The 26,643-nt window shown below is 39.0% G+C and overlaps 1 protein-coding gene across 2 annotated transcripts in view; it reads right to left on the bottom strand.

The window, feature by feature from the left end:
• The window catches only part of LOC124607454 (PAN2-PAN3 deadenylation complex catalytic subunit PAN2), a 322,573-nt gene that overhangs the window by 282,044 nt on the left and 13,886 nt on the right, over window positions 1-26,643 (bottom strand). For both annotated transcript variants that reach the window (XM_047139789.1, XM_047139788.1), the window contains exons 3-6: window positions 13,621-13,790; window positions 13,408-13,528; window positions 13,011-13,207; window positions 4,299-4,506 (exon numbers count right to left, since the gene is read on the bottom strand). In XM_047139789.1, coding sequence (XP_046995745.1) covers window positions 4,299-4,506; window positions 13,011-13,207; window positions 13,408-13,528; window positions 13,621-13,790 — 696 coding nt within the window. The remainder of the gene's footprint in view (window positions 1-4,298; window positions 4,507-13,010; window positions 13,208-13,407; window positions 13,529-13,620; window positions 13,791-26,643) is intronic.

Genomic DNA, 26,643 nt, shown 5'->3' with positions numbered 1-26,643 from the left:
ATGACATCACTGCTTTCATAGAGTCCAACCTCTGACAGTATAGGATAAGCCTGCGACAGGACTGGAATAGAGTGGGTGGACTGGGCAAGCTTTGCACAGGGGCATTATCATTGTGGAAAGGGGTTTCGATGTGGAGTAGCAGAGAGATGTTCTAGGATGTTGTGGAGGTTTGGTGGATGACAGAACAATTTTAGGAGGAGTAGGAAGTTTCTTTGGTAGGATGCCCCTCATTTCAGGCATGGTGATAAGTAATCAAAACCCTAGCAAAGGATTCAGTTCAGTTGTGGTACTGAGTGACAAAGGTTCTTAGGGATTGTGGGAGGGTTGGAGGTGTGAGGGTAAATGGCACGGGATATCTGTTACTGGACTAGGTCTGGGGGTATAGTCCCTGTCTGAAGGCTGTGGCAAGACCCCTCAGCATACTCTGCAAGGCAGTTCTTGTCACTGCAGATATGCCGTCCCCGGCTTGCCAGACTTTATGGTAGGGACTTTTGGTTGCGCAACATATGACAACTGTCAAGATGCCGATACTGTCACTGGTTAGTGGGTTTAAATTGGACAGGTGTGGATGGAGCTGTCAAAAAGGAGATGGCCAGCGGAAGGTAGCACACTGGGGTGACGAGGACCAGATTAAGTGGATGGGAGAGAAGTTGTTAAGGTTGTGGAGGAATAAAGAAAAGGTGTCTTGGCCCTGAGCCCAGATCATAAAGATATCAATGAATCCAAACCACAGAAGGATTTTGGTGTTTTGGGGGCTCAGAAGGTCTCCTCCTGATAGCCCATAAACAGGCTGGCGTAGGAAGATGCCATGTGAGTGACCACAGCTGTGCCACAGATTCGTTTACACTTTCCCTTCGAAGAAGAAGTACCAGTGAGTTAGGATAAAGTTACTAAGGTGTATGAGGAATGAATTAGAGGATCTGGTGTCTGAAGAACGTTGGGTAAGGTAGTATTCAATAGAGGTAAAGACCACTGGCATGAGGAATGCTGGTGTGTAGGGAAGTGATGAGTAGGGATCCAGAATTCAAAGTGGTAGAGGATGGTGGAAAGTCAGTGGAGGAAGTGGTTGGTATCATTGGTGTGGAAAGTCTGACAGGCAACTGGTTGGAGGTGTTTGTCAATGATGGCCAAAATTCTTTCAGTCGGCAAAATAACCAGCTACAGTGGGGTGTCTAGGATTGTTGGGTTTGTGATTCCTGGAGAATATGTGGAAGACAGGTGTGCAGGTTGTCATTGGAGTGAAGAGGGAAAGGGATTCAGGGGAGCTGTTCTGGGAAGGGTCTAAGTCTTTCAGTAGGGATGGAGGTTATGTTTGATTTCTGGGATGGGATCACTCTCGTGGAATTTGTAAGTGAAGGACTCATAATTGGCAGAGGCATTCTTACACATTTTTTTTTTTTTTTTTTTTTGGTAGGGTTTAAGGGCGCTCAACTGCTGAGGTCATTAGCGCCCAGTCACTGGTGTTAGAGCACAAGGAACCTGCTAAAACTCAAGGGGATGGGGGGGACATCAAAAGGACCGGACAAAGATGCAGATGAAATAAGTAAAAAGGTTAAATGTCTTTGGTCAAGCCAGTTAAAGTTATAAAACGCAGAAGACGAGCAGCTGCTCGAGCGTCATCAGCTAAAACATCCGGTAAGGTAGATGGCAGGGACAGGACAACACGAAATTGACTAAAACGGGGACACGACAATAAAACATGGCGCACCGTTAATGCCTGACCACAAGGGCACTGCGGGGCTGGGTCACCAGAGAGCAGGTAGCGGTGGCTAAACCGGCAATGCCCAATCCGCAACCTGGTCAGAAGGACCTCCTCGCGCCGAGATGGTCGGGAGGAAGTTGTCCAAGCAGTTGGGAGCGGTTTTACTGCCTGGAGCTTGTTTCCTTGGAGGGATGACCAAGCATCCCACCACAAGGACACAAGCCGCTTACAGACATCCCCACAAACGTCAGATGACGGGACACAATGGGAGGCTGGCCGAGGCTGGAGGACTGCAGCCTTGGCTGCAGCATCCGCAGCCTCATTCCCAGGCACTCCTGCATGTCCGGGGACCCACAGAAAGCTGACAGAACCGCCATTATCAGCGAAACAATGGAGGGACTGCTGTATTCGCATTCTTACACAGGCAGAGCCACATGGCACCCTCCTATGCCAATCTGTTGATAGGCCACCTACAGGGGATCTTCCTAGCCTCCGAAAACACTGGACCCATGGTCTGTTTCAGGTTCACTGATTATTTCTTCATGATCTGCACTCAGGGCCAAGACACTATATCCTCAATGCTTCACAAGCTTAACACCTTCTCTGCCATCCAATTCACATGGTCCTCCTCAACCCAGTGTGCCACTTTCCTGGATGTTGAGCACCTCCTCTCTGATGGCTCCATCAACACCTCTGTTCACATTAAACCCACCAAACACCAACATTACCTGCATTTTGACAGCTGTAATCCCTTCCATACCAAAAAATCCCTCTTAAAAGCCTCGCCACCTAAGGATAGCATATATGCAGTGACAAGAACTACCTTGCCCAGTATGCTAAGGGTCTTGGCATGGTCTTCACAGGTAGGCACTATCCCCCAGACCTAGTCCACAAACAGATCTCCCGTGCCATTCCCCCCCCCCCCCCCCCCCCCCCACCCTCCCCTCAAACCCCCAATCTCTCACCATCTCCAAGAACCAGCTACTAAGGAGTATCCCCTTTGTCACCTAATACCACCCCGGACTAGACCAAATGAACCACATCCTTTGCTAGGGCTTTGACAACCCATCATCACGCCCTGAAATAAGGGGCACTTTACCCAAAATCTTTACCAACCCTCTTAAAGTGGTGTTCTGTTACCCACCCCATCTCCATGTCTTAGTCCATTCCTACATCACTCCCAACCCCTTGCCACAGATATCATTTCCTTCTCCACCCACTCCCAATTGATACTTCCACTTTATGTGACAATTGCATTCCAGTCTGAGCAGCTGGACATAGTGGTCATGTGTGCGTGAGGTGTCCTTGATTATGTGAATGAAGTTAAGGTGTGTGTGTGTGTGTGTGTGTGTGTGTGTGTGTGTGTGTGTGTGTGTGTGTGTGTGTGTGGGGGGGGGGGGGGGGGGGGGGGGTGTCTGACAAAGGCTTTCGCCAGAAGCTAGTATGCAATTGTCTTTTTGTTGACCTTGTCTGCAACTTATTAATGTGTTATCTTTACGGTGAGCAGTACTCTTACCCTTCTCATATACTGTTTCCTTTTTCTCTCTTCCTTGAATGTGTAAATTGCCCACTCCCCTCAAATGTATTAAACCTAATGCTGTTAGTATGTCTTTACTACTAGTTTATGTAGATATGGTCTGATGATAAATATGTATTTGCTTGTGCTAAAGAGAATTGTGTCAGTCACCAGCATTATAATCACTATATACAAAAGGATTGACTCTCATACCCATGAAGGTTAATTTTGTAATGTAGATGAGACATATCTACATGTAACTTAATTTGCCAGAATATTTCAAATCTCATAATCATTCTTTTCAAGTATTAGTTCTATGATAATTGGCAGGGACCAAGCAACCATTTTATTTGAGTCTGACTATAATACCCTGAAGTTTAACTAATTGAACACTTACAAAACTGCAAGTGTGCACTTCAACATCTGCAAGTAGCAGAACCGCATAATTTTCTATCCCTACTCGGCATGCTACATGAATTTAATGTACGTTAAAGCAAGATACAGAACTCGAACCCTAACAAACATTAAAAGAAAGCTACACTGCAAATGTCAAACATGAATAGAAGAAATTTATTGCCATAGGTGGAAACTTGTGGTGGAGCAGAATGATTCAACCAATAGAGAAATGACTAAAGTTCTCAACAAAGATCTATTTGTGCAGTACATTTGCAAACTGATGCTGTATCATGTGGGAGATTCAGCAATGCAATTTATTATGTATTACAGCTGAATGTCAAGAGTGTCACATAGTCTGCAGCTTTGAATGTAGAAGTAGTGATAAATTGGGAACATAATTTTAAGATCTGCATAACCTTATAAATTTATATCCTACTTAGTCATCAATGGGTTAACATTACCTCAATATTGTATCCAATACATGTTTTCAACTATAATTCTCCCTGTAACTTTACTGAAATTTATATTAACCCTGCCCATTATTTTTCTGTATTTTGCTGCATCTAACCTGATCAGCATCACATGCTGCAGCATGAACTCAGTAGAAACATATGTCAACAGCTCTCATTAATATAATTTACTCACTGAACATTGCTTTAAGTTTTACATGTTTACAACACACACCTGATAAAGGCTGAGTCCTGAAGAATCCAATGCTACTGTGTCAAGGAGTTGTAGCTGACCCAGAGCTGATACAGTTGCCAATCTAGACGAGAATGATGGCAAAAATCTTAACAACAAAGGATCCACCACAACAGGTAATGGTGCAAGTGCTCTCAACATCCGCAGATCGTAGACCATTAAGAAGCGATCCACTGACAAACCACATTGCCTGCAGAACACAATTTTTTTTTCTCAGAAATACCATTACGGCAATGCAATTCAACAAACAATTTCCAAGTGTCAATATATACTCTTGCACAAATGGAATCGCATAACTAAATTAACTTTAATAAATGGTACATTTCAGCACCTATAGGTACAAATGTGGTCATTATTACTGAGAAATTTCTTGATTTACACCATTATTTTGTGCCTCTATTATGACAGAGGGTTCCCATGAAAAATTCCTACCACATTCGCCAATAGCTGCATATCCTTCAATACTCACCTTTTTGATTAGAGGGCAACACATTTTCATACCGTTAATTCTTGACAGAATTAATGTGTGTGGCTTTCTTCATCTTATGGGGATTGGTTATTCTGGTATCAATACGTAACACATTTGGTTAGCTTTACATTAAAGCTGAAAGAGTTAAGTGGGAGCCGAGTTCAACAATTAGTGAGAGTGAGAGTGAGAGAGAGAGAGGCCTGTGGGATGCTATACAACTGAGGCAAATCACATTATGGTTATACTCTGACAAGATTAATCACTGCAAATAAAAACATACCGTATTTACTCGAATCTAAGCCGCACCTGAAAAATGAGACTCAAAATCAAGGAAAAAAAAATTTTCCCAAATCTAAGCCGCACCTGAAATTTGAGACTCTAAATTCAAGGGGAGAGAAAAGTTTTAGGCCGCACCTCCAAATTGAAACAAAGTTAGTCCATTGTAATACGAGACACAATTTAAGTCGAATGAATGACGATACAACTACAGTAGTTTCGTTCGAGACGTAAGCTTAGCAGTTAAACTTTACCAAGTAGCCATTGCTGTGTGTCCGTACGTATTTATACGGGTACCCTTGCTTTTTCATGTGCTTAGTCTGGTTTGAATTGATTGCTTATTTTTCTTTGATCTGCTAAGTGCCGTTCTCTTTGTTATAGGTGTTTACGTCACTAAGCTGAAGATGCATTACTGTACTGTGTCATGCATCGTTTGTCGCATTCTGATAATGAGTGTTTACGGCCTGTCGCCGCTCACGGCATGGCTTGCTTTTGTGCACGCTACTGCCGCTTAAACCCCCCCCCCCCCCCCCCCCCACACACACACACACACACACACACACACACACACACACACACACACACACACACACAGACAGACACGAGGAATCTTCTCATTATCAAAACAATGGCAAGAGACTGCTATTTTTTTTGTTACTTACACTGCTGCTTTCTTTGATAATGATCAACAAGAACCAAATAATAGACTGCGTATGATAGAAGATGTTCTGAACGAGAGTTTAGCGAAAAATTTTCTCCGTTTGAAAATCTTTGCAGACGCCTCTTTAGTACATTACATTCTGTACAGAAATTAGAATCATCTTAGATTTAAAAATCTAGTCAATTGCCATGCTTCAATTCTGACTGTATCACTATTACGCATAAGAATAATACGAATATAAACATGACATGATATGTACATTCTTCCGCGTTTGCTGTTGTCTCACTGGTTTCATAGTTTATTAGGCGGACAGAATTTAAATGAGATAGCAGCAAACATAAAAGAATATGTGGCAAAATGTTTATATTCATATTATTCTTATGGTGCAGAGAATACTGCATGTGATTCACAATTCATCAAGTTCCTATTAGCAACCATCTCTTCTCACAGGTAGGAATAAATTCAGAAAGTAGAGTTGGCCATATTGACACAAACATCCCTAACAGTCTTGCCAGTCAGATTTTCGTAGTACATTGAAAAGCTGCAACATTCGAAGATGAACAATACAGAATTTGTATTTACTTCGATGGATAACGTATGAAAATGCAGTGGTTGAAACTCGGGGCGGAGGAAAAAAAAGCTCGTCTTCCATTTCTTTTTATTTTTCTTTCATTTACCGCAGAGGTTTTGGCGCCAGTATTTATCTTTGTGCCTGCAAAGCATGCCTGTGTAGCGCTACATATATTCGACAGCGGAAGTTAGTTGTGGCGGCACCTACCAACATTTTTCAGAACTTCCGCTTACTTTGCACTCAATACTAAGCAGCAGGTGGTTTTTTGGATTACAAAAACCGGAAAAAAGTGCAGCTTAGATTCGAGTAAATACGGTAGTGTTAAAAATGGCTACAGATAATGAACAATATTTTTAATGGCCTATGCAGACAATGAAATTCTTTAGAAGGAAAAACCCAGTCTTTTAGGGATCCCTACTCTGCTATCTCAGATTTGGACCAAAATTTATGTGTAAGTGTGCTAAAAAACTGACTAAAAATTTTCAAGTTTCTAGCTCCTGCATTGTAATATTGTGTGAGCAGAGGCTTCAGAAGTGAAGGAAAAACCCATTTTGTGGTGAAAACTCAAAATTTTTAGCCATGTTCAAAATGTTTTAATTCAGTTGGTAACTGTAGTATAGCATCAAAACTTAATGCAGTTTGCACTGTGCACATACAAAGTTTTATATCATAAGAATCTCTTATTTTGCTCAAAGTGGCAGTCAAATTTTTCGATCAATTTGGTAGCAACAGAAGTTCGCTGAACTTTAAGTATCATGATCTCTGTATGAACATAGCTGGTTTCCAAAGTTTTCCTTGTACACCACCGCTGCCCCACAGTTTTTTCATAGAATTTGTTGGTTATCAATTTTGTGCTCATAGTTTTTGAGATAGACAGCTTAAATTTTAAAAAAATTTGCAGCTAATGCAGGATATTTCTGAATTATTTTATCTTGGAAGGGGGGCAACAGTTTCAGACTTCCATTAACTAACACTTGTGCGAGTGTAACTATTCTTTTTTTCAAAAAAAGAAAAAAAATGAGTATCTCCAAGTATCACACTGTAATCCTTTTTTGGAGGAGGATTACAGTTAGAAAAAATTTGAGCCAGATTAATGAAATTCTGGTAAATCAGCTGAAAAATTTCAACAAAGTGTGGTTTTGTTGGTTGAAAGAAATTTAAACTGTCACATGGGACTCCCTAATAAGTTGGCTGCTGTTACAACTTACACTTCATCTGACGACGATGTGTAGATGAAAGAGTGTGGCAAACTTGATAGCAGTTTCAGTTCTCTCGGGGCTATCCCTCTTAAAATTCAAAAAGGCATTAAACACAGTTACAAAGGCTACATCAAACACAAAATTAATAATGCAAGAAGCTTGATAAGTAGCCAAGTGGTATCTGCTATTGCCGATGCCAATTCTGGCAAAATACCGATCCCGAGAATTCCAAGATTTAACAATGTTTTGATTTTTTGTGTAATTTTGCATTTGCTACTGGAATTTTCATTTATTTGATTAATTCTGGCATTACATTAACATGCTATGCTAATTATCAACACCAATTATTTAAACTTTTTAAAAATATTTAAATGAATAATGTCAGAGTTAGATAAATCAAAGTTTAAAGTCCAGTGAGCAAAATTTTTTGTGATTCCATGCGCTCACGTCTCAATTTTTCTAAATTTAATTATGATTTAAACTGATTAATAGATACTTACATCTGAGACTTCACTTCAAACGACAGGGAATTTCGAAGTCTAATCCAGGTACTAACTGCCATCGAAACTAGAGGTAGATACTTACCTAATAAACATTTCTCTAAAAGAACAGCCCCGAAATCTAAGTACAGCATTGGTATCTTAAGGTGAGAGTGATTACGTATTTACAAGACCAGAGTGTCTTCGGCATTTTCTTCACTCATAATCAGTTGAGTTTGAAGTTAAACTTGCATTTCGGAGTTCGTACGAAAATAAAAAATCATTTTAATTTAATTAACTATCAAATTTGAACCCGATTTGTAATTTATGAGTGAAAACAAACAGCACTGCATTACATATGAATATTGGAAAAAAACAATGTCGATAATCATTATCTCTTTTAGTGCCTTGGTTTGACATGCCTACAGAGAAGAAATTCAGTAAAATTGCATTTTGGACTTGTTTTTAAAATCTATGCTGGAATCTCCAACAACAAGAGCAAAATAACGTCACTGCCCTTATAATCATGCATCACAGTGTCTATGCATTCTATAGCAACATTGGTTAGACACTGCAGTGACTAATAAACAGCAAACTACTGGACCTTGAACACTCATAATGGCCATTTGCAGTGCCTGGGTTATTTCAGAAACACTGCTACATAATCCGAATTGTCACTATGACATCACCAGGTTTCAAAAACCAGTGCAGCATGGGAAGAATGGCAGCATATGCAATGATGTCTGCTAGATATTTGCATAATATGATTGCACATTATGAAACAATTCAAACAGTGTTGTTTCTCAGGCATTTGTAAAAACTGCCACTATGATATGAAAATATGATAATCTGTTTGATCCAGTTTTGTATTTCCCTATTTATAGCACTCTATTCTGGAATTTCGGATGGTGCATAAAACCTGAATTCAAGATTAAGAAGAGTATAGGCAATGATGATGTTCTAGAACAAACTACAGACAACATCAATCTTTTTATGCTTTAGAAGTATGAACCACGTCCTGTTCTACGATTGCATCTTGCGACTTTTGAGTAGTTACACCTCTGTTGGTGCCATTGGCAACTGAGTACACTGAACAACAATATTTCCACTTTTTGACAGCGTAAGTGACAGCTTCTACGGCATCCAATGTGATTTGAGATACTCTTGTGTTTCCAAGAATATATCCAACATTTATTGCTTGCAATGATTCCCTTCTACTACGAAGGAGAACATTATGAATATTGAAGCCTTGCTTCTTATTAAATTTCATGATTCTAGATAAATGGGACGTCCCCGATAGGTTTTCACTAGTGAGTCTGCGAGTATCTAAATATGTGACAAGTGCCTGTATCTTCCGATCGCATACACTTTTGTTTATCTAAACTGACTGACTGCTGCAACTAAATGGGGTGCAGACTACTACATAGCAGATAACACTTTGCTACTTATTAAGCTTCTCACCCGGTTAACTTTGTGTTTGATGTAGCCTTTGTAACTGTGTTTAATGCCTTTTTGAATTTTAAGAGGGGTAGCCCCAAGAGAACTCAAACTGCTATTAAGTTTGGCACACTCTTCCATCTACACATCGTCATCAGATGAAATTTAAGTTGTAACAGCAGCCAAGTTGTTATGGAGTCCTATGTGACAGTTTAAATATCTTTCAACAATGTAACCACATTTTGTCGAAATTTTTCAGCCAATTTACCATTCAACTTTATATATCTATCTATTGCAGGAAAAAGGACCCTTAAAAGTTGGGCAGAGACAGAAAGTGATCTGATAATGGTTCTGTTTTTATCCAAACCACCTCTCCCCCCCTCCTACATTTTCCAGCTAACTGACTCAGGAAAGTGTAACATGCAGGAAAACACAGGAAATACAAGCTGTAGATTCAATGCCTATTGTGTGTTTACGAAGACTGCTAGCTTAAGTGTTTTAACAAACATTGTGTTACAAGTTTTAATTACTGTGATTTTATAATTATTATCAATGATAGGTCTCACATTAGAACACTAGCATCTTTTTAATGCGGTTTCATGGCACAGTTTTGCTTGTGTGTTTTATTTACACCACTGGACATAATCCGAATGAAGATGGAAACACACCTTTTAATTTGTTAGCATTCGGCCACTGACTTCGTGATAATCACAATGGCAGTAGCTGAGTGTTGACATACGCAAATGTGTGCACAGGTTTCCCCTCTTCGATCCGATCATGTCAAATGATGTAAATAAAACACAGAAGCAAAAGTCTTTTCTGAAACCACATTAAAAATATATTCATGTTCTTATGTGAGACTTATTATTGATAATCATCATAAAATTACAGTAAACAAAAGTTGTAACACAATATTTGTTAAAACACTAAGTTGGCAGTCTTCATAAACACTGAACAATAGGCACAAAATCTACCTCTTGTGCCAACAATGAGGTCACTTGGTTCAAGCACATCCTGAGTGATGAAGAAGGCAGAAATTGTCATCATGTCACAGAGAATTTTGAGGAGGAATGTTTACATATGACATCAGGTCATGCCAACATACTCTAGTATGGCTTAACATATTTAATGCGGAAATAATGATTCATGAATGCCCTTTATAGAGGGAGTCATCTTCAAAAGTAGTGAATTTGAATAAATGACAGTGAAATTAAAGTAGTTGTAATACAACACAATGAGCAGAAGGAAGGTTGCTACTAGAGTTACTATTGTCATATAGCGGTTATCACTGTGGCACAGCATACTTTCCTGCCCTTCCAAACACTGCGACCCTACAATACAGGTGGCCATGGTTCAACATGCCGACAAAGAAAATCTTGCATACTGCGCTAACACTACGTTACATGATCAATAACTTGGCTTATAAACTGCTTGTTTTGCTTTGTTCCAAAGCTGACTAAATTATCAGTTTTGAATGTCATGATAATGTCAAAGAAAACTTGAAATGCGGGAAATGTTGTAACATGGAATCATTAATGACAAATAGCACTGTTTTGAGAGGATACGACTTCTGTTGGGACACAAAAATTAAAGTAAAAAGCGGTAAAACGTACAATGTGGGTATGTAGCAAACCGAGTTTTTCCATGTATATAAACATACCGATATCTGGAGAAATGTGTGTCAGAAGGTTTAAAACAGAAACAAAACTAACAGCACCATAGAAAAAGCAAGACAAAGTTTTTTGCGTTGGAGTTAAGTCTCACACGCTTGAATTTTTTGAGGATGATGAAGGATTGTTTTCCTGTCAGGTTTTATGGAATACAAGTTCCAAAGCAAAAACAAGCACTGTTAAGCTGTTTGAAAGAAATGTTTATTGCTTATTGAAACAAGCATGGCTAAGAAAAGGACTTTATCAAATTAAGTGAACTCGGGCCAAACGATATGTCACTGCTGGATCCTCACATACGCACTCAATAAGAGAGAGTGCGTGTGTGTGTGTGTGTGTGTGTGTGTGTGTGTGTGTGTGTGTGTGTGTGTGTGTGCGCGCGCGCGCGCACACACGCACGCAGTTTCATGGCACTGTTTTGCTTTTGTGTTTTATTTACACCACTGGACATGATCCGAATGAAGATGGACACACCTTTTCATTTGTTAGCATTCGGCCACTGACTTCAGGAATCTAACCCGGGACCCCGTGCTTGGGAAGCGAGAACGCAACAGCGAGACCACAAGCTGCAGACCAAAGAAGCTGGAATACTAACAGTGGATCCAAACATATTGTTCACCACATTACAGTGAGCAACTGAGAGTAGGTGATTATCACATCAAAAATTTCTGACCTAATCAATCACCACTGTTTCAAAAAATCAAACAATATCTCAAAGCTGTGAGGCAAAGGTATAAGCCTGGTGAAATTAACTGTTGAGTTTGACATTACTGACAATTACTCCTTTGTTGTGCAGGATGATGTCCAGTGTTTTCACTGGAAAAACAACTTGACTACTCTGCCACCCACAGTCGTCTACTTTGTCTAAAATGAGCAAATACAACGAAAAGCTTTTGCACAATTAATGACACCCAAAGACATGATAAAGTAGCAGTTCAAGATATTGTGACTAAAGTAGTGCATTTACTGGGAAAAATCTTCAGAGAGGCCTTCAGTCAAGCACAAAATCTGTTCTACCATCTCCAAGAATTTAGTGTAAATGCTGTGTGGAACTCTCTTACAATAATAAATGATTAATCTGAATATTACGGAATTGGAGGCACTGTAAAACGATTGGCTGCACAAGCTATCACTAGTTTTTCCAAATGATTTAAAACATTTCAAGCGAAAACACTACCAAGAGATTTCTTGTCATTTGCTGCTAAAAGTATCAGAACCAGCTGATAATGTTGTTTCTTACAAAACATGTTATCCCTATGTCTCCAATAGCACATAATGACTTTCCGCAAAAAATTTCTTGCTATGAAAGCATAAGAGTAACACTTTCCACAAATGCTGTTTTGTATGTACAAAACCCATCGTGTTTAAGGCATTAAGTAGTTTTGTTCTTTACACTCTACTCAAAAGTCACACACAGTTCTGAAAGTCTAATGTTTCTACTGTTAAATAGGTCTCTTGTCACTGTTCACTATCTGCAAACATTGCCACACCAACCATGAGAATTAATTCACTGATATCTCTGCATGCCATTTTGAACAATTCAGTGAACCAAATGACAAAATTAGTAGAATTTGCACAATGCAAAGTATTCAACTATCTGGTGAAGTTTTGCAGCTTTATAATTATCCACCGAATTACAGCTTTTCAAACATGGCTGCAGTTTCTGAAATGTCACCACACTTCATTTAAGAGTCCAATATTCCTAAAGTATTAAAATTTGGGAGCTAGAAATTTTTTAGATCTGTATTAGATCATTTAGCAACCTTTCAAACCAAATTTGAACAACATCTGAGATAGTTGAGTGGGAATCTTTTCTAAAACTAGACCACTTGACATGGAAAGACCCTCAAGGCAAGACATACTGTACACTTAAATTTGAATACAACTATTTAATTTTTTATAAATTAGCTGCAGTTTACGAACATTTCAACTTACCGGTTTGAAAATCCACATGTGACAAGTAGATTTCCATGAACATCGAAATCAGAGAGACTACCAGAGTGTGCATCAAGTGAGTGCTCCACACTCAGTGTGTTTGGATCACGAAGATCGATTCGACCCGAAGGATCACCAGCACATATAAAGCGACCTGACTGACGCAGTATAGCACAGCCATTTTTCCCAACTTGATGCTGTTGAGAGATATAAGTTATATGAATAAAAAAACTGTTTCACAGTGAAATATACTTGCACTTTAAAAAGCTTTCTATCTATACTTATGTGAGACTTACTGAACCACTTCCCATCATTACTTACTGTCTGATACCAATGACAAATAGAAACATTCAAGTAATTAACATTTAATGAAATGGACAGTACTTTTTATACTTACCAGTTTAGTTTCTTGTCGTCGAGGTAGATTGAATTCAATAATTTTTTCTTGATGGCCACCCATAAGCACTGTGTCTTGGGACAATTGTAATTGACACTGCATGTCTTCCATGTGGACAGAGCTATTCCATAGAAGAAAATTCATGTGAGGTTTCAGAGACAAGGATTTATATGTACTTCAATTCCTAGCTATAGTAACGAATGAAATTATTACCTGTAAGTAAATACAGGAATGCCTCTCCTAATCTGGCAACGAAGACTGGTTGTAGTTAATGCTAGGATACCCTCATCAAATGTATGAATGTGCCGTACCTCTTGGTTAGCATGTACTTGAAATGATGTGTACTTCTGCATCCCTGGACCATAGTATGAGGTAACATGTCCCTAAAAGAGAAATCAGAGTCTATATTGTTAAATCACATTGAAACATCTTATTTAAGCTCCACTGCTCATACACAAATAATACCAGACTCTGAAATGTACATAAGACTTAGCAAACATATACAGTTTTTTTTTTTGCTACCTATCTTAATCCGGTCATTAAAAGCATCCAATCACTCGCCTCAAAAATATCTGCTTATCTTCCTCAGTCCTGCGCTTACATTTTGTGAATGAAAAGTTTATACTGGTCGTCAGTGCATTATTTTGGGACAAAATATGTCTTTACATGCTTAATGAAAAATAAATAAAAATAATTGGCTGATTCGCCAAAGTATTTGGTTGGGCATGTAACATGTTTGCTAACATAATATTCAATGCCACATTATTACGGAATTGTTTTAACAGACTTTACCTACAAACTGACAAATGAAGTGCACACACATCTGTAAGTAGGTACCAAACAAATGTGTTTATTATATCTGAAAACCCTACCAGAGAATTACACAAGGAGAGTTCAAAAAGGAAGTTAAATATTATGCTTAATGGGATGCCAAAAATAAAGAGTGATCAAAACGTTTCCGTTTGGAAGCTGTACAGTCCAGTTTCAGTACGCCAATCAGGCAAAACTGCCATGTAACACGGAGGCAATCATCCTATCAATGCAACAGATTAAAGATACCAATATGGTGAAACACAATGTCCTGTTGCTTGATGAAGTCCACATCCCCATCCAACAAGAATCATTGACATTTTATGCGATTTTTTTAAGTGACTAAAAGTGTGATAAGTGCACGACATTTGTGATATGGGGTCACATGTCACAAAACAGCAGCACACTTTGTCACACCATTCCACAATGCCGATTTTCAACAGATATGGTGCTGCATACACATTCTTCATTCTCCAATGGATGTCTACCACTCTTTGTTCTTGGGCAGCCACGAAAAGCACAATAGCATGTTGTTTCTGTTTGGGTGTATTTGGTAATAATGCCACCACTGTTCACGTTTCTGCATGAGCATCAGAAAGACAAGAATGCCACACGAATTCCTTGCCTACATGTCAGTGCTCATATATGGAGTCCTGCTATGTTGCATATATGCTGCACCAAAGCCTTCTAACAGAAGCCCGTTGATTGCCCCTTATACCTTTTATTGATTGCTGCATTACACTCAAAGTGACACTATCAGGCACTATTCCTCAAAATAATTGTCATCTCTCTCTGTAAACAACAGTCAGGACATTAGCCAATTGCTGAATTTATCTACTTCTTGATTATGGAGCCATTTGCAAACCACTGTGTCAAAGTCATCATTGCTAGGAAATTGGTGATTGCTGCTAGTAAGTTCCCCCACAGGCCTACATCATTGCCTGTTAATGTCTGCAGCCTTCCTTCCCAATCAGTATTACCTATATATGTGCAGCCTTGTTAAAAATTGTTGGCACAATTTCACTAAAGCAGGATGTGGCATTGCATTTGGTCCATATACAATCCAAACCTCTGAATTTTGCCCATAAGAACTATACTATCCCGTGTTCTGTAACTTTGGAGAACTTTCACACTTCCCGTGCCATTTCACTCACACACTGTCATCTGACCTGTTATCTGTACCACAGCAGGACTGTGTGTGCAGAAAACTGTTCACGTACACTCTTCTGACGATGCACCACTCATTGCATTTGATCTTAGCATGGGACGACACGCAATCTCCTTTTTGAAGTCCTTACCTATGTGGTCCATTCTGCTACTTTTTAAGGGGGTAGGGCAAGTTCCTTTTCTCTGTGAAACAAAGGTATATTTTGTATTTAGTGTATTGTATAACTGTGAGTACCCATGGTCTAGGGGTAGAGTCTTTGATTCGTAATCAAAACGTCTTCGGTCCCGGGTTCCATCCCCGCCACTGCCTAAATTTTGATAAATAATCAGCATTGGCGGCCGAAGACTTCTGGCATAAGAAGTCAGCCTCATTCTGCCAACGGCCTTGTCAAAGAGGGCGGAGGAGCGGATACACGTTCAGGACACACACTTGTCCTAGGGGTGGGAAATTGCCCCTAAAGGCGGAAGAATCAGCAATGATCAACGACATGAGGATGCAGAAGGCAATGGAAACCACTGCATTAAAGACACGTAACGTGTATCCACAGGACATGTGGCCTGTAATTGAAGAAGTGTCATGATGATCTCTCTATTGGCAAAAGATTCCGGAATAGTCCCCCATTCGGATCTCCGGGAGGGGACTGCCAAGGGGGTGGTTAGAATGAGAAAAAGATTGAATAATCTACGAAAGGATAACGTTCTATACGAGTCGGGGCGTGAAGTGTCAGAAGCTTGAACGTGGTAGGGAAACTAGAAAATCTGAAAAGGGAAATGCAAAGGCTCAATCTAGATATAGTAGGGGTCAGTGAAGAGAAATGAAGTGAAGTGGAAGGAAGACAAGGATTTCTGGTCAGATGAGTATCAGGTAATATCAACAGCAGCAGAAAATGGTATAACAGGTGTAGAATTCGTTATGAATAGGAAGGTAGGGCAGAGGGTGTGTTACTGTGAACAGTTCAGTGACCGGGTTGTTCTCATCAGAATCGACAGCAGACCAACACCGACAACGATAGTTCAGGTATACATGCTGACGTCGGAAGCTGAAGATGAACAGATAGAGAAAGTGTATGAGGATATTGAAAGGGTAATGCAGTATGTAAAGGGGGACGAAAATCTAATAGTCATGGGCGACTGGAATGCAGTTGTAGGGGAAGGAGTAGAAGAAAAGGTTACAGGAGAATATGGGCTTGGGACAAGGAATGAAAGAGGAGAAAGACTAATTGAGTTCTGTAACAAGTTTCAGCTAGTAATAGCTAATACCCTGTTCAAGAATCACAAGAGGAGAACGTGTACTTGGAAAAGGCCGGGAGATACGGGAAGATTTCAATTAGATTACATCATGGTCAGACAGAGATTCAGAAATCAGATACTGGATTGTAAGGCGTACCCAGGAGCACATATAGACTCAGATCACAATATAGTAGTGATGAAGAGTAGGCTGCAGTTCAAGACATTAGTCAGGAAGTACCAATACCCAAAGAAGTGGGGTACGGAAGTACTAAGGAATGACGAGATACGTTTGAAGTTCTCTAACACTGTAGATACAGCAATAAGGAATAGCGCAGTAGGCAGTACAGTTGAAGAGGAATGGACATCTCTAAAAAGGGCCATCACAGAAGTTGGGAAGGAAAACATAGGTACAAAGAAGGTATCTGCGAATAAACCATGGGTTACAGAAGAAATACTTCAGTTGATTGATGAAAGCAGGAAGTACAAACATGTTCCGGGAAAATCAGAAATTCAGAAACACAAGTCGCTGAGGAATGAAATAAATAGGAAGTGCAGGGAAGCTAAGAGGAAATGGCTGCAGGAAAAATGTGAAGACATCGAAAAAGATATGATTGTCAGAAGGACAGACTCAGCATACAGGAAAGTCAAAACAACCTTTGGTGACATTAAAAGCAAAGGTGGTAACATTAAGATTGCAACGGGAATTCCACTGTTAAATGCAGAGGAGAGAGCAGATAGGTGGAAAGAATACATTGGAAGCCTCTATGAGGGTGAAGATTTGTCTGATGTGATAGACGAAGAAACAGGAGTGGATTTAGGAATCCGAATTTAAAAGAGCTTTGGAGGACTTACGGTCAAATAAGGCAGAAGGGATAGATAACATTCCATCAGAATTTCTAAAATCATTGTGGGAAGTGGCAACAAACCGACTATTCACGTTGGTGTGTAGAATATACGAGTCTGGCGATATACCATCTGACTTTCGGAAAAGCATCATCCACACAATTCCGAAGACGGCAAGAGCTGACAAGTGCGAGAATTATCGCACAATCAGCTTAACAGATCATGCATTGAAGCTGCTTACAAGAATAATATACAGAAGAATGGAAAAGAAAATTGAGAATGCGCTAGGTGACGATCAGTTTGGCTTTAGGAAAGGTAAAGGGACGAGAGAGGAAATTCTGACGTTACGGCTAATAATGGATGCAAGGCTAAACAAAAATCAAGACACTTCCATAGGATTTGTCGACCTGGAAAAAGCGTTTGACAATATAAAATGGTGCAAGCTGTTCGAGATTCTGAAAAAAGTAGGGGTAAGCTATAGGGAGAGACGGGTCATATACAATATGTACAACAACCAAGAGGGAATAATAAGAGTGGACGATCAAGAACGAAGTGCTCGTATTAAGAAGGGTGTAAGACAAGGCTGTAGCCTTTCACCCCCTACTCTTCAATCTGTACATCGAGGAAGCAATGATGGAAATAAAAGAAAGGTTCAGGAGCGGAATTAAAATACAAGGCAAAAGGATATCAATGATACGACTCGCTGATGACATTGCTATCCTGAGTGAAAGTGAAGAAGAATTAAATGATCTGCTGAACGGAATTAACAGTCTAAGGAGTACACAGTATGGTTTGAGAGTAAATCGGAGAAAGACGAAGGTAATGAGAAGTAGTAGAAATGGGAACAGTGAGAAACTTAACATCAGGATTGATGGTCACGAAGTCAATGAAGTTAAGGAATTCTGCTACCTAGGCAGTAAAATAACCAATGACGGACGGAGCAAGGAGGACATCAAAAGCAGACTCGCTATGGCAAAAAAGGCATTTCTGGCCAAGATAAGTCTACCAATATCAAATACCGCCCTTAATTTGAGGAAGAAATTTCTGAGGATGTACGTTTGGAGTACAGCATTGTATGATAGTGAAACATGGACTGTGGGAAAACCGGAACAGAAGAGAATCGAAGCATTTGAGATGTGGTGCTATAGACGAATGTTGAAAATTAGGTGGACTGATAAGGTAAGGAATGAGGAGGTTCTACGCAGAATCGGAGAGGAAAAGAATATGTGGAAAATACTGATAAGGAGAAGGGACAGGATGATAGGACATCTGCTAAGACATGAGGGAATGACTTCCATGGTACTAGAGGGAGCTGTAGAGGGCAAAAACTGTAGAGGAAGACAGAGATTGGAATACGTCAAGCAAATAATTGAGGACGTAGGTTGCAAGTCCTACTCTGAGACGAAGAGGTTAGCACAGGAAAGGAATTTGTGGCGGGCTGCATCAAACCAGTCAGTAGACTGATGACAAAAAAAAACTGTGAAACTGTTACATCTGACACTATGCTTCCTAAATGCTGTATTTGTTGCTTCAACATTCAAATACTAAGTAATCCATCACCGGTCACAAGAAAACTTCAATTCTGCAATGAATAACTATTGCAGGATTCTGAAAAAAGGACCGAAAGCTGTAACGAAACTTTTCTGATACTTGTGAGGACTTTTTTACAATTCAACACATCAGTCACTGAATCCCACAGGGTCAAGACAGCACTGAAAAATGTGAATGATCATTGTTTCTGCGTTCAGATGACTAATGTCCATGGGATGAACATCATTTGAAGTCTGAATATTTGATCCACACTGGATTCTACACTTCATTCCAACACTATTAAACTGCCTAACACTCTCCGACGTCTTTTATACAATGATACCATATTTGTGATGAACAAAACAAAGCTACTGTGAAACACAACAATTCCTATCATCCATGCCACAGCAGAGTGCTTTAATCTTATTGAAGGGAAAATGGCTCACAAACTAAAGGTAGGTTTCCAAGGGACATAAAATTGGATATTGGTGATGAAATCTCATGACAATATTATCCAGCAACACTGGGCAACATTGCAGAGATGTACTACAACATTACCAGGCCCTATTACCCAGAAATTTTTACAGCAATGTGTTTGCAGGCCAGAAGTGTTGACAAGAGGGCCATAAAATGGACAAGGGTGGGTAAGTGGAAGTGAGTATGGCTCTACCCATGCAGACATGACCACTGTCTCCAGCTGCTTCGTCAAGAATCTCTTAGAATAAGATCCAAACAAACTACTACTCATGCCTCCTTGCCTCCCGTCGGCAGCTGCTAGGCTAGTGGCAAGAAATGGTGGCAGCACTGGCTGCAAGCTGTGGGGAGTGATAGGAAGGCAGAAGCCGTAGGAATGAGGGCGTAAGAAGCGGTGTATGTACTCATCTCCACACAGCCAGAAACAACGCATGACATCTCATTGAACAAACCACTTTATCTACTGAGACAAAAAACAAGATTTTTGCAGTGCTTTTCCCAAATTCCCTGACACGCTTGAAATCTGATGCTGCTTCCTGATTTCCAGAACTTGTGGAATTTCAACTGCTATTAAACCACAGTAGGTCTTTCCTAGCCCTGAAGACCTTGCTTTGAACACATGTCTAAGGGATACTGAATAATGCTTCTCAATTTTCTCCATTTGAGCTCCACATCTTCATTCCAAGCACTGAATATTTGATGTTGCTCTGCAATATGTATCCTGTCACCCTGCAACACACACAAAAAAAAAAAAAAAAAAAAAAAAAAAAAAAAAAAAAAAAAAAAAAAAAAAAAAAAAAAAAAAAAAAATATTTCCCTACCTTTCTTAACATTTCTTGCAAAACCTGTAGTCATAGATGCTACCACATCCTCATGACCACTAACATCCTCCTCTATGTTACCTAATTTGAGAAGTTGAGGTCTGTTTGCTACCAGGAGGTCTAAGATGTTACCTTCACGAGTCAGTTCTCTATCTGCTCGAAGTTATTTTTGGAAAGAACATTTGCAATGATGTCACATGAATCCCTGTCTCTGGCACATTTTGATTGCCTGACTCTCCCAATCTATACTTGCCAAGTTGAAGTCCCCCTACTACAACAGCATGCTCAAGATTGTTATTAATGATATTCTGAAACATCTGTCTGAAGCACTCTACCATTACTGCTCCTGATGCAGGTGGTCTATAAAAATTTATGATTATGATTTTTGAATGACTTTGATGTTTAACTTCACCCAGATTATTTCACATTTGGAATCCATGATAAACACTTTAGTTACTATCAAATTATTTACTGCAATAAATATACCACCACCATTGGCAAACAAACTATCCTTAGGATAAATATTCGAACCTGAATCTAGGATTTTGTTACTATTCATTTCCAGTTTCAACCAGAACTCTTTCTCATACCATGTGGAAAATATAACCTTCAATAAGCAATACTAATTCTGGGACCTTGCTATAGAAGCTCTCTCAATTTACTATAATCATATTAACTATTTTTATTTCCAATCTGCAGGGACAAGTACTCTCTGAGAATAATGTAGCTAATGTAGCTTCCATTTTGGCACGCAATTCATCTTTTACACAGTACACCCTTCAATGAACAGATTATTTAAGTATTGATTGGACATGAAAAACTTTCGGTCTATTTCAGTGTAAGTAGAACAAAACAGCCAATTATGAAATTGCTTTAATGATTGAGCTTGTATTAACATACAAAACAGCTGGTAGAAATGCTGACAGTTCTTGTTCATCTTAAGGATATATCTGATGTAAACGTTACACCATGTATTCTTCTGAATTTCCTTGAATCTCATTTGATTTCGTTTCACATGGAGTGGAAGCCAAACTGTGTCCACTACAGTCAAGTACAATTATAAAGATATGTTCGATGCTGTGTTACATGTACACAGACTGAGCAATAATGTGAGACAACAGCTTTACCATCGCATTAAACTTTGATACCACTGGCCACTCAGCTGGTCCAACTGACCTGCAATGATGTGAGCCGTTTCAGTTCAGACATAAAATAGACAAGCAAAGAAACAATACAGCTTTGAAAGTCATTAATTTGTAAAGAGAATGAAATAATATTCAGCAAAACTCCAGCACTACTGTATGCTTCTTAAATGACCAGGCGGAAAGCATAAAATGCTCTTGTTCTCACCTAACATAGTATTCTATTGAGAAACAAGAGTGATGAAAATGTCGAACTTAAATGCATGGTAATTTTTCTGAGCAAGCTATGTGTGATTCAAAAGTGTACTGCAGGGATTTCACTGCACTGTTTAATACTGAAGCCATTGAAGTATTAATTACACTCAGTCATCTGATATCCCTTAGCTCCTTCCTTATCTGAATCCGAGAAATACATTTCAGTTCTGGAACTGTTGATAACGAGTCCATCAACAAGGAATATGTTAAGCTACCCAGGAACCACACTTCTCCTATCTTATGACATGCCATTTTATATCCCACCAATGTTTGGCAGTGACATGTGAAAAAGCTGTGTGCATTAGGTATTTCCCATATGTCTGGCAGCTTAACACTCATTTCTCGGGCCAGATCCCTTAACTTGGCTCCAGATCAGTTCTGTGGGGCTCATACTGTAAAGGTACAGTGGCAAATGTAAAAATGTAGAATTTGTATGGTGTGCTCAATAATGTGAAAATGATTGTTTCGCATGTTTTCACATCACTAATCACTCTGGTTTGTGTGAGACTGCACGTGTGGTATGAAACAATGGACGTAGTCCAAATAAAAAGATTTTTTCCAATTTTTGCCCTAAAAATTTAGTTGTTACATTTTCTTAATTTAAGCAAACTTTATCAATAATCTTTCACAAAATATTGATACCCAAGAATTTATATTTGAAATGAAAACGAGAATTTCAGGAGCAAAATGTAATTAGAAACAAATGTCCATTATTCATAAAAAATGATTATGAATTTTACAACTGCGAGATGTAGGCATTTATAAAAAACAAAAGGGGGGAGGGGACTAAGACGAGACTTTAACCAGCGAACCATAAACTACACTTATCAATGTACTAAATTACCGATTCTGCTATATATCCAAAATATATCACTATCTGAACTGTACTGAATACAGTTGCTTAGAAAACTCAGCTTTTTTCTTTAAATTTATGAAAAACATTAAGAACAACCTATTTCTTGTCACTGTTTAACCATGTTCCACATGTGTGTTTCACTATGGAACAGGAAGCAGCCCCAGCCATTTTCATAATGCGTATTAACAGCACAACAATCAGAACACAAATATACAGAGACTGTGACTGTACATGATTTTTAAAAGAAATGGTGCACAATTAAAGCATGATTAAGAAAAGCTCTGATGGCTGTTAATACACTAAACTATATTAGAGTTTCATTTAACGTAACTTAATATATCTCATACATAAGTAGGACCTACTTCCAAGAGCATACCAATACCAGAGCATGTGCTACGGCTTCTGACCAATCATCACGTTTGTGTTTGTTTACCTCACATTTATTCTTATGATGAACCTAGTATAACCGTGATCAGCTGTTTTGGTTACTGTTCTTGTCATCATAAATATCTCCAACCTGAAGACTGGTTTGATAGAATTCTCCACTGTTACTCTTTCCCGTGCACGCCCGCATTCACCTCCGAGCAACTACTGCAACCTACACCCATCTGAAACAGCTATCGCTCTCTCTACAATGTTTACCTCTCACACTTCCCTCCACTACCAAACTGACTAGCCCTTGATACCTCATGATATTTCCTACCAATGAAGTCAAATAGTGCAGTAAATATTTTTTCTCCCCAATTCAATTCAGTATGACTCTCAGAGTCATTTCACTTCAAAACACACCATAATCCAAGGGTTTGTAAATCTGAAACTTCCTGGCAGATTAAAAATGTGTGCCAGACAGACTCAAACTAGGACCTTTGCCTTTCGAGGGTAAATCCCAAGTTCAAGTCTCAGTCCGGTACACAGTTTTAATCTGCCATGAAGTTTCATACAGCACACACTTTGCTGCAGAGTGAAAATTTCATTCTAGTTTGTAACACTAACTCAGATTTTCACAAAACTTTGCACATTTGCCTACACTTCTAACACAAAAACTTCTGCAAAACCTTTCTGGTCTCAGACTACAACTTTATTTTATATCGACTTTTAAATGACGTGATATTCTGATAACTGTGCTCTGCAAGAGTGTTGCTGCAAAATGGTACTTAAAAATGCCCATAACTCCAGTGTTCATGGAGGTTTTGATATGGAATTCCCCCCCCACCCCTTCTTCTTCTTCTTCTTCTTCTGAAGTTAAGTAAGGCATTTAGTTAACAGATATCCAAGATATCCAGTTATTGATGCAGTAAAGTTACGAAGAAAATTTTTTGAAAAACAACGTGTCAATTTTTGATTTCAGAAAATTGCTTTATGCCCTATCATTCCACTTGTCTAAAGTACATTTTAAGTGTATTACTGCTCACTTAATTGCAATGGAAAATACGAATTCAAGCACTGTTGGAAAATTTCTGAAAACACCATGTCATTTGACAACCTATACCTTAGTAAAAACAGTACAAAAAAATAGAAGAGCTGAATGAAGACCAACGAGTTGTGATATTGCTGCGATCCAATATAAGCTTTCCACAAGATCAAGGAAGTGCTACATATGTGAATTCACAGATATTATTCAGGGTGTATACATGGACAAAAAAAAAATAAATCCCAGATTTACCGGTTAAAAACACACTTTCTTCTGGATGAAAATACCCTTTTTTCCGTGTGAAGTAACAGTATACTTTTCCTCAAAACTGTACAACTTATCAATTCTTTCAATGGTTGTGGTTGTGGTTTTATACGCTGGCGTAGAATTTCCCAGTACTTTAAAAAATGAAACTCGGGGGAAAAACACGTTTTGGAAAGACGTCTGATGTGCAGCAACATGTACATTGCATATTTCGTATTACGAAAGTATAAATTCGAACTCCGCCAACACCGCATGTTACTTTCCGAAGGACTGAGATCGAGATTGCGATGCGCTTTTGTTTGCCAGTCGTAGCTCATGTCACGTGATCTCGCCAGCCAATGACAGCGGATATTCTGAGCATAGGACACGTGATGTAGTCAGCCAATAGCAACATCACTGTTAAGTAGCACGAACACACAAATAGGGAAAGGTAATGATTTAAATTAATATACATAGTGTTGCTACAAGAAGAGAAAAGCTTTTCCGTATAATATTGGTCTCTAAGATTAATAAGCTGCAAGAGGAGCTATGCTTTCACACATAATGTTGATCTTTTTGCGCATGTTCCACTTTAAGATACATCGCACAAATGTGCCAGTAAAATTTTTAACAACGACATAAATGTCTGATCTTCTGGGCTCGAAAATATTCTAAATTGCCATCTTCAAAGATTTGATTTTTGAATGACAGTCAAATGCTCTGTGATTTAAGAAATTCATCGGACATTCGCGCACAGAGTTCATCTTGCGTAAAAGAAAATTTACTTTTAAAGTAACGCTTTCCAAACAACCATTCTGAATATTTTCCCCACAACCTGTTAGAAACAGATTTGTTTCAGCAGTTGCCAACAAAGCGCCACACTTGAGCAGCTATGATGACGCAGGAAACATTAAAAGATCTTATATTATGTCATAAAAGAAACAAGACATAAGAAGATACTCCAAGAGCATAGGAATTTTGTGAACTATAGTAAAATGCATCATTCAGCTTAAAGTGCACACTCGTACGTCCAGATTCAGATGTAAATTTTCTTGGAGTACCAGTACTGTATTATCTCATGTTTGGTTCTTTATTAAGGCATAATGCCATATCCGCTAGAAGATGAAAACGTGAAACTGAAATGCAGCGAACAGTTGAAACTAGCCAATAGTGTGGAACTAAACACTTCGTTTCAAATAAATTGACTGCCTCAGAAGAAAAGATTAATAAAAGTCAAATTTCCGTAACAAACCGACAAAAATAACTTCATTGTTCTGCAAGGCGATAAACGCATGACTGTCAAAGGTGGAAACAAAATAAAATCGGAAACTAATTACATATTTGAGCCTTCCGTAGTTTTGTGAATGTATTTTAAATCACTTGACAGCTCCCGGCCACAGAAATCCGTTTTGTTTTCATTTGACTTGAGAGCAATAAACAAAGAGGAAACAGCAAAATCACTTAACGTAAACACGGGTCACGTGGAGACTACCACCTCCCTACTACAACTCAAGACTGCTCTGTGAATCAGGACCAGATCTACGATATTTCCGAACCGGGCCAATATTAGATACTGGCGCTCCCCCTCCCTCGAGCATTTTAGGTAGGGTGCCAAAAATTTACGAAGTCGACTTTTCAAAAAAAAATCTTCATTTTCTAGCGCAAATCTTTCTGAAGAACCTGATACATAAAATATATATGTTCGAGGGAATGTAAGACATGTTATTTGGTCTTAAGTGTGCCAAAGTGCAGTGCCACGCCTCTTCACACAGCATTCTTCCATCGCATGTCTCTGTATTTGGCTCTGTGGAATTCAAACATGTAATATTTTGTAATGGGTGCCATCAAACTAGATTCACGCCAGTGGAAATTAAAATATCCTGTGGTGCCTCTCCTGCTCCCAGTCGGCTGGTTTGACATTCTGCTCCTCTTCACAAAAATTTCGCAATTAATACTGGATGGGATTATTTGTAACCGGCAGAACAAGAACTCTTCAGAAAATTTTCCGTCTTTAATGCATATTAGCTAATAACTTGCTGTTTTGTGTGGCATAAAATTAAATGTAGGATACACAAAACGAGTAAAGACAAGAGACAAGCAAGACAGTACACATTTCTTCAATCTTTAGGTCCTAGCTTTTTTTCTCTCTAATCTTGCCACAGCTTTATATGGCGTACTTTCCTTTCTGGGAAAGAATCTACTACCTCATCAAAGTTCGTCAACGTTTTGCTACATGAAAAACAAAATGTCATTGTCTAATACTAGAAAAGCTGCTAATACTAATAGTACCCAAGACTGATGTGGTTTCTCGATCTGATTAGTGTATTTTGTCACTGTTAGACAAAACGAAATAGGCCTGCCTAATATTGCAGCAATTGTTACACGCACCAAATAAATGAGACTGTTTTTGCAAAAATGTTCATTTTTATAACACGGCAGAATATAATTCACGAA

Source organism: Schistocerca americana, chromosome 3, assembly GCF_021461395.2.
Source record: "Schistocerca americana isolate TAMUIC-IGC-003095 chromosome 3, iqSchAmer2.1, whole genome shotgun sequence".
Classification (NCBI taxonomy): domain Eukaryota; kingdom Metazoa; phylum Arthropoda; class Insecta; order Orthoptera; family Acrididae; genus Schistocerca; species Schistocerca americana.
This window is presented reverse-complemented; position numbering and strand designations above follow the sequence as displayed.